This window comes from Tauraco erythrolophus, chromosome 1, assembly GCF_009769465.1.
Source record: "Tauraco erythrolophus isolate bTauEry1 chromosome 1, bTauEry1.pri, whole genome shotgun sequence".
In the NCBI taxonomy this organism is placed as follows: Eukaryota; Metazoa; Chordata; class Aves; order Musophagiformes; family Musophagidae; genus Tauraco; species Tauraco erythrolophus.
In genome coordinates this window covers 4,292,659-4,308,110 of record NC_141465.1, presented here as the reverse complement: position 1 = coordinate 4,308,110, position 15,452 = coordinate 4,292,659, and the positions used below count along the sequence as shown (strand labels likewise).

General features: G+C 49.7%; 1 protein-coding gene across 1 annotated transcript; it reads right to left on the bottom strand.

The window, feature by feature from the left end:
• Positions 1-6,975: 6,975 nt before the first annotated feature.
• LOC104371109 (galactosylgalactosylxylosylprotein 3-beta-glucuronosyltransferase 1) lies at positions 6,976-10,187 on the bottom strand. The gene is made up of 4 exons (XM_009987896.2): positions 10,076-10,187; positions 9,165-9,703; positions 7,562-7,858; positions 6,976-7,062 (listed from the first exon to the last, which is right to left on the bottom strand). The coding sequence occupies exons 1-4, from the start codon at positions 10,185-10,187 to the stop codon at positions 6,976-6,978; spliced, it is 1,035 nt and encodes a 344-aa protein (XP_009986198.1).
• Positions 10,188-15,452: the final 5,265 nt, after the last annotated feature.

Genomic DNA, 15,452 nt, shown 5'->3' with positions numbered 1-15,452 from the left:
TGTTACTCACCTACCCTTAGCTGACACACCTTGGCCAGCAGCGGTCTTTGCTGTCCTGAGGCTGCTTCACAGAGAAAAGCTCCAAATGTCTGCTAGCCCGGAATATCGGCAGTGTACATCCACGCTGACCACACAAGGTCTTGGTCCTGCACAATTTAGTGACTGACAGAATTTCTTGATTCACAGAAACGCTCTTCCATCAGGGCCAGGCTGGGGCGAGAGTGGAGATGGTGCAGTAGGGCTGGTTGTGAGAGCAGGCTCTGACCGGCACCGAACTGGCGGTGTAACGCATATCACTGGAATCCAGGTCCCCAGTGGGGAAAAACAGGAATAATAATTTAGCTTTCTTACAGGGATGCAGAGAGAACAACTCTCTAAAAACACGTGTGTGGGGGTGTCCTTCACAATGGGAATAGATCCTTGTTACAAACACCCACTGGCAGTGCCAAGACCCTATGTAGGACCTGCGGGAGATTAAAGGCAAGGGAATTAATCACCATATCCCCTTCTGTTCATACGGGCAGAAACCCTGCCCATCTCAGAGGGGAAAATGGAGGATCAGAAATCAACTTCTTTATTCCCTCGCTCTTGCTCATTCATCAAAACCACAAAGAAGAGGACTTAATCTTGGTTTAATGCTGGGTGGAAGCATTGAGCCCACCCGCCTAGCGCATTACCTCCTGCAGAGGACGGGACACAAAGCTCTGACAAACGGAGAACGAAAAGTGTTTTGTGGACACTGGGCTTCCTTCATGCTATCCAGTGCCAGTAAGCCAGACCCTTGCTCTGTAAAGACCTTTCTAGGACCTGGAGAAGACACTATTTTCATGGCCCGTTCAGTATTTCTTCATGCTGAGATGGCTGGCAGGGTGGCCCTGTAGTACTGGATGTGTTCATCTAGAAAAACCCTGGCCTAAGCTTCCCTAAATGCAGTCTCCATTTCTCTAGTTGCTGCCTATTTTTTCTTTCTCCTGCCTCTCCTTTCTGATAGGAGGCATCTCACCCCCTTCGCCTCCTCCTGTACTTTAGCTCCCCTCCCATCACAGGACGCACAGCTGCTCTTTCCCCATGCGAGGGAACATGGGCCAACTCCCTCTCTCAGATACTCCTTGAGGAGCCCTCTTCACGGAAGCTTCCCGACATCCCACGGGGACTATCTGCTGAGCGAGGCACTCGTTTGCACATGTTTTTACCTCACTACGGTTGCTTGGGAGCCAGAAACTTAGTGCCACCCACGTCTCTTGCATAAAGGAACTGTAATTCCCTCCGCTGCACTCCCCTCCTTGCTGTGTTTCTGATTATTTTGCCAGTTGAAGACACCATTGTAAAGAAACCCCGGGGAGCGCAGAACAGATGACATTCATCGGTGAACGCCAAGCCCTGCTGTTCTTCTGCAAGAGTCCAGGGCGAGGGGGGAAACAGTCTTTCTTCATGAACGTGTCAGGTGCTCTAAGCTAAAAACCAAAACTAAACACGGAATAGGCAGAGAAGAATTCTAGTATAAATAAATCGACAAATAAATAAGTCTCCTGCCAGCCCACAATTTCTTGGGCGGGGGGTGATTCGATTGCTCAAACTTTCCCCCAGCTGTGAAATCCTTGATGTGTTTTGGATGCCTCAAGCCTTGTTTCTCATGGCCTGAGCGAAGACGGTTTTCAAGACGTGCTCAGAGGGGTTTCTGGGTCATTCAAGGAATCTTCCTGGAAAAGTCACAGCGACATCACTCCCCACGCGCACACATGGTACCAACACTTGTGCTTTTAATCCAGTGCATCCTTCCTTCGGTCCTCATTTGCCACCTCCTCCTTTGTGGGCTGCCTTCCACCTGGCTGTCTTCCTGTTTTATTGAGGGGAAGGGAAACCCTTCTGCATGACACTGTCTCCTCTCTTTTCACAGCATCACACATGCCTTTCGAAGTCCAACTGGAAAACTTTGTCACTTTTGCTATTTCAGTTGTCATCTATGTGCTGAAGATACGTTTCCTGATGATGTCTCTCCACGTTCCTCAATGTTCTCACAGGAGATGAGTGCAGGCTGAGGGTTCCTCTTCTCAGAGCACTTCTCACCCACCTCCACCTCAGAGAGGTGTCTTCCTCTCTGGAAATTTAGGAAGCAAGTCCGTATACATGATTTGAGGCTACTGAAGCGCCTGATGGTGCTGCAGCAGGGTTCCAGGATAGGAACAACAATTTCAAGTCCACATATCTTTGCCCCTGCTTTCTGGTCTCTGCAGCAAGACATGAAGGCATGGCCTTTGAGGTGCAGTACCTGCCAGGTATCCCTGAGCAGGAGAGGAACTTCATCCAGAGGGCTCTAAGCCTGGAGATCTGGGCCAGCATTTTCCAAAACAACCTTAGGTGAGGGCAGTTCAAGTTCTCAGCTGGGTTGTAGGCACCAGATCCCTTCTGAACTCCCAGATGAGATGCTTCAGCACAGCTCCCTCTCCAACGCTGAAGGCTGATCCGTGTAGGTATCTGAGAGCATCCTTCAGAGGCAGAGCCTCTCTCAGGCTGGCTTTGTTGTAAAGCTGTTTTGAGAGCACACCAGCCTCAGGCCAACAGGTCCACGTTTGTTCTTTTGCCACAACTCCTGTCCTGGAGGTGCTGCAAGCTGTGCTGAAGCTCAGGCTTTACGATACGCCAGGAGAGACCTTCAGAGGTCCATCCTGGATTTCAGACTCTACGCTGGCACAGCAGAGAATGAAGATGGCATCTAATAAATTTTAATGGTTAAAACCAGAGGGAAGCACTCCTCTGCCGGGTGGGCAGCGGGAGCCAGGGCACGCAGTCAGAGGTGAAGTAGGATCGCAGGGCACCGCATCAGCTCTGTCCCTGCCTGTCACCACCTTTCGGGCAGTGGGAGCTGATCGGCGTCGTGACGTTTGGGGGTGTTTATCAGCCTTCAGCGGCAGAGCAGAGGGCCAGGTAGGACAGGCAGCGTGCCCAGCTGCTGTGCTTGCTGACAAATTTCGGGAACGATCACGGCCACGCTGCCTCTGTCAAAACAAACACAAGATGAGGTAAGGGGGAGATAGAGGCGTCGATGCCACATCCAGTACAACAAGGCAGGAGATGCGTTTCCAACAGGGTTGTTCCCTGGCTCAGGTAGACACAAGTCGGGCAACAGCAACCAGGTTCCTCGACCACACTGGGCACAGCTTCAGGCTGGGGATATGGCTGAAGCGCTGCTTGTTCCACCCGCACTACAGAGTCCGAGCTGGGACATTTTATTTATAAATTAGAAAAAGTTTTCCAAGGATTTTTTTTTTCTCCCCATAAAATCATTATTTTAACCCCTCTGATATTTTTTTTAAAGAAAGAGCAAGGAGATGAGATCTGAGGATCACTGTTCGGTCTGTCTGGAAGCTCTGAACTGCAGGTGAACTTCTTGCCCTGTTTTGAAATACCACAAGGCAGCCGGTGTCCTGTGCTGACCTAAGCAAACTCTTCTCTCTCAGATGCCTGTAAATAGATGTTAGCAATAAGAATAGGGAGTTTTTATATATCACCTTCTCGAATGATAATTCTCAAGGCTTTAGCAAAGAAAAATATGAAGCTAAATTAATTTCTGTCTCCTGCTCTCAGAAGCCAAAGCCTGTGTCTCAAGGGGCTTTCAATACAGTCAGCTGTGATAGCTTTTGGTTGCTCTGTGGCCCGTGTTGCAACACAGACAGTCCCAAGGATTTCCTCCATCCTCCACGTTCCCTTTCCTAATCTGCATGTCATCATAGAATCATAGAATGGTTAGAGTTGGAAGGGACCTCAAAGATCATCTAGTTCCAACTCCCCTGCCATGGGCAGGGAAACCCTCCACTACACCAGGTTGCCCAAAGCCTCATCCAGTGTTTCTCAGAGATCAGACTTATGGCCGTTTTCCACAACATCTCCACAGAGAAAGCCTTTGTCCAGCTGAAGACAGGCTCAGAGATCCATCCCCTTTTTGTCCCTCCTGCTCCTCCACTTTGCACAAAGACGCTGGGGAAAGAGCTGAGGATCTCATCCTGATCCTCAATCCCAGCACATCTCAGATCCTCCCTAATGGTTCTCAGGGCAGCTAAAAAAGCAGAATTTCTAGGGCAGAAAAGAAAAACACTCTCCTTTTTTAAAAATGTTGAACTCTTCTTTTTCTTTTTGTTGTCTCTTGTGAAAAGCAAAACCCTGAGGTGTCTTATTGCTCCCCTTTTGCAGATCTGCTGTGATCGGGCATGCAGGGCTTTCTCCCCCAGACTCACAAAAACTGCTGCTGTGGTTCAGCTGGACCCAGCTAAGGGTGGTGGGAATGAAGGAAAGGAAGAGAGTGGACTCCAGCTGGGGCAAAATAACTGCTATTTATGCAGCACCCATTGAAGTCTGATCTTCACGGTTCACATGATCAGCAGGTCCCTTTACACACGTGCAGAGCAGCCACGCAATGGTCCAAATAGAGGTGAACAGAGCACCAAATCCCACACCAAGCGATGTCTGCCAGGCTCACGTCTGCAGGCGTTAGAGGGGAAAGAGGCCTCTGGGAGGTCTGGGACTTCACTGGCTCGATCTGATCCTCAACAAGGACTAATTGCCAGGAGAGAAAGCCAGAAATATTCTCCCCATTGTGTCTAAGAACAGAACATTCCCAGGGGAGCAATTTTAAATCTTTTTTTTTTTTCTCAACGCTGACTTATCTAGATCATGTCTGTCAAGATTCTGAAGTTCAGCAGCCTTGCTAGTAAGGACCTTCCATCCTTGGAAGTGTTCAAGGTCGGTTTGGATGAGGCTTTGAGCAACCTGGTTTCGTGGAAGGTGTCCTTGCCCATGGCAGGGGGGTTGGACTAGATGATCTTTAAAGGTCCCTTCCAACCCAAATCATTCCCTGATTCTATGACCTCCTAAACACCCAAGCTATCAGGAGAGATCTGAATTTAAAACTTTAAGGAAGGGAATCTAATGGTTTTGCTTGACTGAGCAGTCAAGCAATTTACCTTGCAGATGTCTCCTGGAGTGGATGCCACCTGCCCACTTGGCAGGTCAGAGAAGCTGCCCCACATGGCAGATGTTGGTGCTGAAGGGATTGTGGTCAAATTCTCTGCTAATGCAAGTGGGAAAGTTCCTTCAAAATCTACAGAACTGGCCCAGCCAAGACTGACTTAAAAGCCCCCTGAGACGATGGCTCTGGATAAGGGTGCAAGTCCTGCTGGTGAATGGGTGGCAGTGTCTTGGTCTCTCAGACCGGTCGCTTCCATTTCCCACAACAAAAGACTTACAGGGAGTCATTCCCATGAGAATCCGTAGCGTGTGTGTTGCATTTCTCATGGAGGATGGCTGAATGTTTGGCCGAGGAGAGAGCATGAGGACAAAGGAGCTGATACATAAATGGCACATTTATGGAAACGTCACATCCACACTCTGCATCTGTAGTGGAGCAGTCAACCCCTCCTCTGACAAGTAGGCAAGGCAGGTCTGAGTTTCCATAACCCTGCTCATCCTTTACGAAGTGAGTGGTACCTCCAGACCAGTTAACTGGATTCTGAGACCTTATGAGCTGAGTTTGCACAAATGTAGCTTTGGCCAACTGCAGACCCAGCGTGGGTGGGTATGGAAAACGAGCTCGTTACTGCTAGTGGCTTCCACAGAAGCACAGGTTAAAAGAGGGGCTGCTGCCTGAGCGTGGGTGTCTAGCATCGTTTACGGATCGCTAGGATAGCTGAGATATTAATGAAAGCTGGCAGATGCGGTACAGAGTTTGTGGCCTAACAGAGGGCCGGGCAGGCTACCCCAGGTCCCCGTGGTGGCACCAGGGGTCCGCGTTTAGGCAATGGGCTCCTGTCCCTCCCATCTGCTGCTGAGCGTGCAGGCGGTGGGATTGCTATGCACTTTGTACAGCTGTCACTCAGAGATGATGAGGTGATGTGGAAATGCTGCACACAGCAGATCAGTGCAGGAGCTGAAATACTCATGGCTGCCTGTATGAAAGCTGTCAGTTTTATTTCCACTGGTGGAGCTGAGCTGAGATTATGTTGGGGCCAGAACTCAAAGCATCCCTGGAATATCTTCCAAAGTAGGAGTAAATCATTCAGGACCCTGTATCTTGCCACCGATATGAGTCATTCCTGAAAGTGCTGGGTACTCCCAAATTGGATACCTTTACTCTTTTGGGACTTTTGGGTTAGGAATCTGCCAAGGGCAGACATTGGGATCAGAGGGCATGGCAGTGGCAGAGAAGGTCATAGCTCCTCTGAAGCCTGTTCTTCATCAATCTCTGCTTCTACGAACATATCACTGATCTCTGATAGGTTCCTGCCCTCACCTGTGGTGGTTGCCATAATCCCTGCTCCTGCTGCTGAACCTGGCTCTGTGGACCACAAAGGCACTCCTAGTGCCTTCACCATCTCTCCTCAGCAGCAGATGTATTCCTAGCTCCGGTAATGTTGGTACGGAGCCCCTCAAACTCTGTGAGAGTCTGTGTAGGTTGCTCTTTGTTGGTTCCTGTTTTGAGGTTGTCTAAGTGTCCCGTCAGCCTTTCCCTGCTGCGTGCACACCCACACCGCAGTTGTTCATGCAGGATAAAAGCTGAAGGTGGATGCTTGGAGCACTGCAGAAGTGGGAAAAGCTTGTCTGCAGGAGTGTGATCTCCTTACATACACCATAGGACAAGTCCTACATTGAAGAGAGTTTGGAGCTGGCAAGAGAACAGGAGCAAGGAATTTGGCTTGTCATTATTACTCAGTGAAACCACGGGATTCTTCTGCCACTTTTCTCTCTTTGCAAAGCTTCCACGTGGACTGCAAGGGGGCTTGAAGGAGTATGAAACAGACCGTAGGTGGGTAAAGATGAGGATCTACTTCATGCAAAGGGTGGCATGGTAAGGGAGTTACTGGGACAATCATATATTCAGTCTTTGAGGAAATAATAGCATAAATAGGGAAACAGGTACAGATTGTTTGCCTTGCCAAGACCAGTAAAGACAAGGGTACTCACGGCCTGGAGCTGGCTCTCTGCTTACACCTCTACTCTGGGGTCTGTAAATCCACGCTTGCCTTCGTTAACCAGAGTGGGTCTCTCAGTTCTTGTGTGCCAGACCAACACCTAGAAGGAATCAAAGAGAGTTCAGGGGCTCTGGATGCCATGGAAACGCCGAGAGCAGCGCATCCATCGGGTGGGATCCTGAGCAACCCGAGGCTCGCAGCTGTTTGAAGCTGTGATTCAAAGGAGTTGAACCTGGGAGAGACTTCACAGGCACATGTAACAGTGGCAAGGAGAGGGGGATCATTCTGGACCAAAACCCCAGACTCAACCCTCTGCCAGTCCTCCTGGATTTTGGAGAAGCAATCTGGGCACGAATGGTATGGCTGAGGCTCTTTATTAACACAGAGAGCACAGCACTGGCTGTTCCTCAGCGCTCTCTGAGCTTCTCATCTGTGAAAAATTTGGCAGGCTCTGCCTGTCTGTCCCTGCACCGTTTGGCGCTGACGTGCGCCAGCACAGGGCAGGCACACACGAAGGTGGAGGAGCATGGCAGGAGGCTGCAAAAGCAGCCAGGAGCCAGTGAGGAGAACGTATTTTCAAGGTCTCTTGTCCTGCTCACCTTGGTGCAGTTGGCTGCTTTGGGCTCCAGACCATCCATAGTCACTAGATCCTTCAGCAGACTGGTTTCCTGGTAGCCTCCTTTAACTCCCTCCAGCTTGAAACTGGCCTGAGGCTTCTCCAAGATCAGCTTGATGCTGATAGCAAATCCAGCCATGTCAATAGCAAAGGGCCGGTTAGGGTCAAAGACGGTTTTCCAGCCCACCACCTTCCCTGCTGGGCTCACTTTTGGGGATTCGTATCGCAGCCCCCCAACGAAAGCCACTGGCCAGACCGACACCCTCCTCGTGTAGCGCATCTGTGTGCCAGAAAGAAACGGTGCTGTGAGAACTCAACCCCGCAACGCTTGTCCCACCCCGTTAGTGGTGGGAAACCATCCTCTGCTTTCACTGGCACCTGCCCTCCTTCCCCCTTGATGTCCCACACCATCACATAGCTCTAGGCAGCACAAGTCCTTGTTCACCTCTGCTACTGCTTGGAGAGCTACAGCTTGCAAAGCCACGAGGCTCTCCTAGCACGTTCTCTGAACACCAAACTCACTGCTCTTCTGTGCCCAGCCCCTTGGAAGAAGGAAAACCTTTCATTTTCTGATCTCATCTGAACCTTTACCAATTTTTTGTAAAGTTTTATCATTTTTGTAAATGTCAAATGCAACCTCTACCAGGCCTCCAGCTCTGTATTATCAACTTCGCTCGCTCCAACTTCACCCCCATGCCTGTAATCTCCCTCCCTGACTGATGCATCTTTGTCTTCATTTACTGCAAATTCCACCCCCTCCTTGTTCTTCCATTCATGGCTACTGCTTAAAAACGTGGGGTTTTACTGAAATTGTCAGAAAGGACCTGGAAAGAAATAAGAAAGGATGAGCTCAACGGAGACCAAAAAAACTCTGAAAACTGGAAATGTGTTCTGATGCGTAACTCTGTATTTCAAGTGGCGTAGTACAGTTTGGCTTAAATTAGTGACAGGGGAGTTTATACTGAATAATCATTTTTGCAAGTTTGCAATACACTTGGCATCGCACAAAAGCCAGGCTTCCAGCAGAAGTCTGGGCAAGCTCCTGTGATCCCAGGGGCACAGCCCTGTTGTGGTGGCTGGAACTCAGAGTACAGAAGGGCAGCCAAGGAGAAAAGGTGGATTAGGAAAGTCGATTTTTCTAACATCCCCTACCCATCACACTCCTACAACAGCGCAGATCTGTGCTTTGCCAGAAGTTTGTCTTCGGCGCTTACTTAAATCAGGTCAGCTGTCCCTGAGGAGAGGTATAGATTCTTGAGTACGTCTCCTCTGGTCCCTGGCAGAAGGGGCTCTAGCTGGTGCAATGTTGTGTGAGTGGCTACTCACATCCGCAGCCTACACCGTGGCAGATGTGCTCTTTTCTCTTTCAACCCTTTAGAGCATGGAAACCTATTGCATAGCTATAGGTTTCCATCTGCCCTAGACACAGCTCCCACGGGGTGGGAGAGGAGGGCTCTTGTCTCCCAGTTGATGCTGAAAGTCCACACGGTAGCCCTATCTTAGAGGTCTTTGCAAGTACACCTGGCCTTACGAGGCTTTGCAGTTGTATCCTGCTTTTCTGTCCCACATAATTTGACAGCTCTTACCTCTTCAAAGAGCTCCAGGCTGTAGGTGTTATCATCATCGGCAAAATACACTACCCCTTCTGGTGGCGGGATGTTGCTGAAGCTGTCCCTCAACCAGTGCAGCCCCAGGTTCCTCTGCAGCGTCCCCCGTGGCGTGTGGGATGGGATCCAGGACAGCCCCAGCTTCAGGCTCTTGGGTGTCTCCACGTTGAGGTGGGTGAAGTTGAGCCCTGCCTTCTCCAGCAGGTTGGATACCAGGTTGGTCCTCCGGGGTGAGTCCTCCACCACCACCCAGTGCAGGTTCTGTACGTGTAGGAAGGTGTTGGCCAGACGGGTCAGCTCAGCTTTTTGCACTGGCCGCGTGTAGGTAGGAGTGATAACGAAGATGGTCGGCAGGGTGTCTGACCATGGAGGAGGCCTGGAGTACACATAATTCTGGATGACTTTAGGTGTTGCCCCTATGCTTTGCTGCTGCCGAATACATGATGGGAGGCCTTCTTCTCTCAGTGCAGATGTACCATTGAGGAGAGCTTTAGAGGTCACGTTCTCATCTGTCTCTTCTGGGAAAAAAGGATGGAAGGAAGAAGAAGAAGAAGAAGAAGAGGAAGAAGAAGAGGAAGAAGAAGAGGAAGAGGAAAGATGTTAGAGAGCTAATCACTGCCTGACTGCCTCATCTCCAGGAGGAGAGGGACACATCTGTCTGGACTCAGTGCTCAGCACATCAGCATCCTCTCCCCAAAGCCAGCATGGGTGCATGTTTTAACACGCTTTTAAGAATGGTTTGTGTGCTTGCTGTAGGCAAACCCAGAGGGGGCCTTCAGGCAAGTTTGTCTTTGGTTAACCCATCCCATAAGAGAGCATCTCCTACTTTGGGTTCACACCAGCAATCATCGCAACCACCAGCACACTGACAGCAGAACTCTTGCACTTACTTCTCAGCAGGCTGAGGTAGCGGGTGGTTGGGTACTGGTGCCACAAGGTTAGGAGAAGAGCCCATGGCAAGGCGATCAGGAGCGTGGTAAGAAGGTTACGTCTCCTCAGCATGCTGCAGAGAGCTTCCAATGCCCAGGCATCTCTCTACCTTCCAGAGCAGAGAAAAGAGTAAAGCCTCCGAAATATCAGTCACCACAAACACTAGGACAGTAAGTCTAGAGGCCAAACTAATAGACCGAGTTTGGCATGATAAACACTGGGCCCTGATCCAGCAACGCGTTAGTCTAAGTTTACAAGGAACCCCATCAATGTCGCAGGCCTGAACCATTAACCAGCTGCCCTGGCCAGTTCCTGTGCTATTGAATAGAAGCTTTTACCTATTTATGTTGCTATAAAGAACCTCCTGCTGCCCCATGATGAACCCACTGTCCTTGACTCAGAATTGTTCACATTGTTGATTCTGAAGCCACAGAGGTCTCTTGTCCCTTCTCCGGGACTGGTATTCATTCCTGAGCTTGTAGCGAACACTTAATTTGCTTCTTTTGTCCGATTTTTAAAAAAATGTGTGCAAGATTTGTGTTCCTGCATATGCCAGTGGACAAAACAGAAAATGTCAGGGATCCTCAAGATCGCCAGCGTCTCTTTCACTCCTCCGGTTCTAATTCATCCTCCTTATGCAGATGCATTGAGGCCATCAGTGACACATGCTATCTCATACTAAGTTTTCCACGAAATCCCTGCCTCAGTCATTCCAGTGACTTTCAGCAGTGATACCTGCTGAAAGTTTAATTATTCCACATCCCTTTCTGCTTCCAGCTTGCAGTGTTTGGCCACTGCAGCATTTAGTTTAAATCACAGACTTCTGAATACTTTAGTTTCTTTCTTAGCATTTCTGTAATGTACATGACCATGAGATCTGAGGAATTGCAACATTTGGTTTCAAAACTCCTTCTGTAAGTTGAGCAGAACTAAAAGGCAATAAAGAGAAATAAAGGACAAAAAGTATCAGGAATAATCAACAACAGAGGGTGGCTTAGTCACAGATGGTCCAAGCTACACTGGTCCTGTACTTCATTTCTCACAATTGTTGAGCACCTCCAGCTCCCACTCGTTAATATGATTAATGAGCAGCCTGTCTGGAAACCAGATCCTTGGCTTCTCAAGGTAGCCATGCCTTCAACAAAGTATCCAACGTCAATGATCAGTTTGGAAAACACAGACTGAAGTACCTGGACGTCTCTTGCAGACCACTTGTTCAGGGACGTAACTCAGCCCTGTCTACAGTCACGGTGTGATGAAGTCCCATTCCTGGCTCACCTGTTTGAAAGACCCTTAACAGCCCGTGTGCAGCAAGTCGTATAAGCATGAGATTCCAGAGATGACTCCTGGAAGTTCAACACCAAATGGCCTTGCCTAGTGCACATGCTGCCTTCTGTATGGCTCTGGCACACGGTCAGAAACATTTTCCTCCAACTTCTAGCTTCTGCTTTGGTCTCTCTCTGGGTACGACATCTCCTGATACTGTTATGACACACCAGCAACAAAAGCAGTGCTCCAGAAAGGGGGATCCACTTCTGCTGCTGCACAACAGCATCCCACAGAAACACTGACGAGTACAGAGCAAGGTGACTTGTTACCATCTGAGGACTTTCTGCTGTTGCTCTAAGCAGGTCATCTGACGTTTGATAGGATTTTATTCCTTTCTCCCTCCTGGTAACATCTGTAATCTGTTTCCTCTGGGATAACCTTTCTGATGCCAAATACTTCTCCAGGTGGACTTCCTCGCCACCACGGGGATGCTCACTAGGAGGCTAAGGAGAGCACAAAACTTTCATGAGCCTCCTGCGGAGACATTTCTGTAGTAGGGAAACTACAGTCACATACCCCAGGAACCGGAGCTGCAGAGTGGCACAGCCCCACTGGGCCCTCTTGCTCTCCTAGGCTGAAGGCAGTTCGAGGGAAGAGGGTGAAGGCATTACACTAATACAAAGGACGGAGAGCAGGTTCGAATTGGTTGGCTTTAAATTCCTGCTCTGCCAGGGATTTCCTAGGTGTCCCGAAGGCCGGTCATCTAAAACCAAGGTCCTCAAAGGGATGTAGGCACATTGAGTGCAAAGGAAACTCATTTCCCAGGATCTGGGCCCAGCAGCTCCTCATCTGTCCAAAGGGGAAGAAGGATGACCCTGCTTCAGCCTTAGAGAATCGTGCAAGAGGAAACACGACAACTGGTTCGAAAGGGCTCAGCTTTGCAGTGACAGCAACCACATGGTTCTTCTGGAAAGTATCAGGTGATGCTGTTCTAAATTCATCCTCTGGGACCTTCTTGGAACCTGTCTTTAAGTTTTTTCCCTGACATTTCACCTTGGTCTCCTGACAAAACAAGGATTATGCCATCGCAGGGCTCATCAGTGCCCTGCCGCCAATAACTATCAAACCCACTTCAGCCAAATCTGACAGAGGACTAGCATGTCTCAGCAAGTCTTCTGGCAGGCAAGCAGATCCTCGTAAGCCCTATTAAGGAGATTGCTGCAACATGAGCTCATTCCCTGTTAGACACCAACAGTACCATGCTGGACCAATCCCTCTAGGGAACCTCTCTCTGCTGATCCCCAAACCAACCATTCATGGTAATAATCTCTAGTGCTTCTTACCGCCTCACTCAGGGGACACCATGATGGCCATTCCTCTCCTTTCGAGCTAGGGACCAAGAAGTGGGCCAAGGAACCTGGGTGGCCAGGGGCACCCAGGAGTGTTTTGGTGATGCTGGCAGGAGCCTTGCGATTTGCCTTGCAAATCGTTGCTTTCTGATGGTCTCTCCAAGGTCTCTCCAAGCTTTAGTGCCAGGGTCTCTCCAAGCTTTAGTGCCGAAGGTGTAGGTGTTTGGTAAGCTGTGGATCTAGGCTGGACACAGGGCAGGATGGTGTTGCCCACAGCAAGGGCTGCTTTCCCTCCAGGAAATCCTTTCTCTTCTCAGAGTAGCAGCACAGAGCAAAGCTTCCCATCACTCAGGGCCATGAGAACAGATGAAGCCACCAAAGAAATCCAAGGAGGGCTCTGCATGGCCTCATAACAGCTGCAAACACCTAAGTCCACCCGGGCCCTGGCTCAGGGTCATTGAAGCTCCTTGCTGCCCCTGAGATGCTTGGAATTACAAATATCCCTGCACTAGAGTCAGGCAGCCAGTGGTGTTTCCCTTTAATAAAAGCCCTTAATTACACAGGAACAGTTTCTAGGCAGTGGGCCCGCCACTGCTGCAAACTCAGGTCGCTTCTGGAGGAAAGTGAGGAGGAGGTGGTGGTGGTGGCAGCTGTGTTACCAAGAGAGCACAGAGGAGAGCGGATCAGTTAGAAGAGCTTTAGCAAATTCCCTTTCTAGTCCTTTCTCCTCCTCCTCTTCCTCCCAGCCAGCCCCGTTCACGCTTCCCGGACGCTGCAAGCAAGCGGAGATGCTGTCTGTGTGTGCAGCTCCCCTGGTGCTCCTTGCTCATTTATTTCTACGCCCGCCTTCTCTCTATTGCTTTTCCACAGCATGCGATGCTGAAGAAGTTAAACCCCGCATAAAGCACCAGGTCACTTGTCACCCTCACAGAGGAGTCTGGCTTCAACGCCATTTTCGGAAAATCTGTCTTGGAGTGCTTTACTTTCTCTTTAAAACCTTACCTCCTCTCCCCCTGCCACCCCCTGCATCCATCATGCTTCTGCTCTTCTCTGTTCCTTTACATCTTTCACCTGCCTTTTCTCAGTCTTTAGGAGCCTCTCTTCTTCCCTGTTGCCAGGACTAGAGGAATCCCCCAGCCTACTAAGAATTTCAGCCTTCCTCTTCTCTCTTTCCCCACACAAAGCCCTCTGCATTTCCTTAACGTCAACCCCGCCTGGAATATTTCCCGCAAAGTGGTCCATTAAAGCATCAGCCCATCCTCCTGAAAAACACAGCATCAAAACCCAGTCACACGCCAAAGCCTCTGGGTAGCCTGCTGATGGCCCCAGTGGGGCTTACGGAGGTTTACTGCACAGATTTTTACCTACTTTTTATAATTAAAAGCAAAGTCTCCTAAGTGGCTCAGATTAATTGCATGCCTGGCTGGCAGGCAGTACTGTGTGTATTCTTGGTGCAACCAGCTACCTTCCTTCTGCCTTTAAACTCAGCCAGAGTAGATTCTATTCAATGAGATGCAAGATCAGAAGAGAATTTTGTGATCATCCAAACCCAGCTCCAGCGATCATCCCGTAATTCCTGGGTTTAAGCTGTAGAGGGCAGGGACCGTCTCCTAATGTGCTTGTACAGTCCCGCGCTGATCCCGACGGGAGCCTTTGGATGCGATTGCAATACAAATATTATGGATTGCACTCTCTTGCTGGCTCTTCTCCTCCCTTGCTATTTCCCCTGTCCTGCCTATTCCCCCTTCTCTTCCTTTCCCCCCCACCCCGTGTCTCCTGCAGCTCTTGTTTGCGTTACACACCCTTAACAACGTTAGCTGGATGTTCGATGGATGCCTTCAATATGCTGCCTATGGCCTTCTTCAGCTGTTTTCCAATTACACATCCCTCTTCGTAATTTCATCCATCAATCTTCTGTTCTCCATTAAAAAATAAACAAACACACACAGAGCACAAAGCTGGGTATGATGGGGACAAAATGTTTCTTGTACTACTCTCGCTCCGCGCTGCTTTGTCAGATGTCTCAATTCCCAGGACACAACGTCATCCAGCCTCTGTTTAAGCTCATGTGCTGATGCAGGGGCGTTAATCTGAATGGATTTGGGAGAAGAGAATGAGAGAAGGACACGGCGGGAAGAGCCCAGCCCCAGCTTGGATGCCCCAGACTGATGCTGAAGAGAAGCGAGATCTGGCTGAGGCTCAGAGCATCACGTGTGACCGATCCCTTCATCTGCAGTTGACTAATTCCCAACACAGGGTACAATTTGCCACACGCAGGGCAGCTCAGATGTTGGGAAAGGGATAAGGATTCCCAGGCTGGAGAACAACCCAGGCAGCCCCACAGATCAGATACAACTTTAAGAAGTCATGTATGTGACTTTCTTCCTGAATTGGGGGGTAGGCTGAAAGGACATGTGTGGGTGAATGGTGGAGACAGGTGAGAGCTGGGGAGAAGCCCAGCTGACTGGGGTTTGTGAGGTTGACGTGTGAGTTCAGGTGCCTGAGATTTTCCTACAGCCCTGTTGAAAAGCTGTTCAATTTATGTCCTCTTTGACAGCTCTGAAACGGGTCGGATCACACAGGCTTTGGTAGTTCTGCTCTGAGGTTTCATTTCTGCCCTCCGCTCGCCTGATTCAGCTCAAAAATCACACCTTTCGAAAAGTCTGCCCTGTGGGCAAGATGATTCTGCAGCCTCTGGCTCAGGGCAACCGGCCGATCC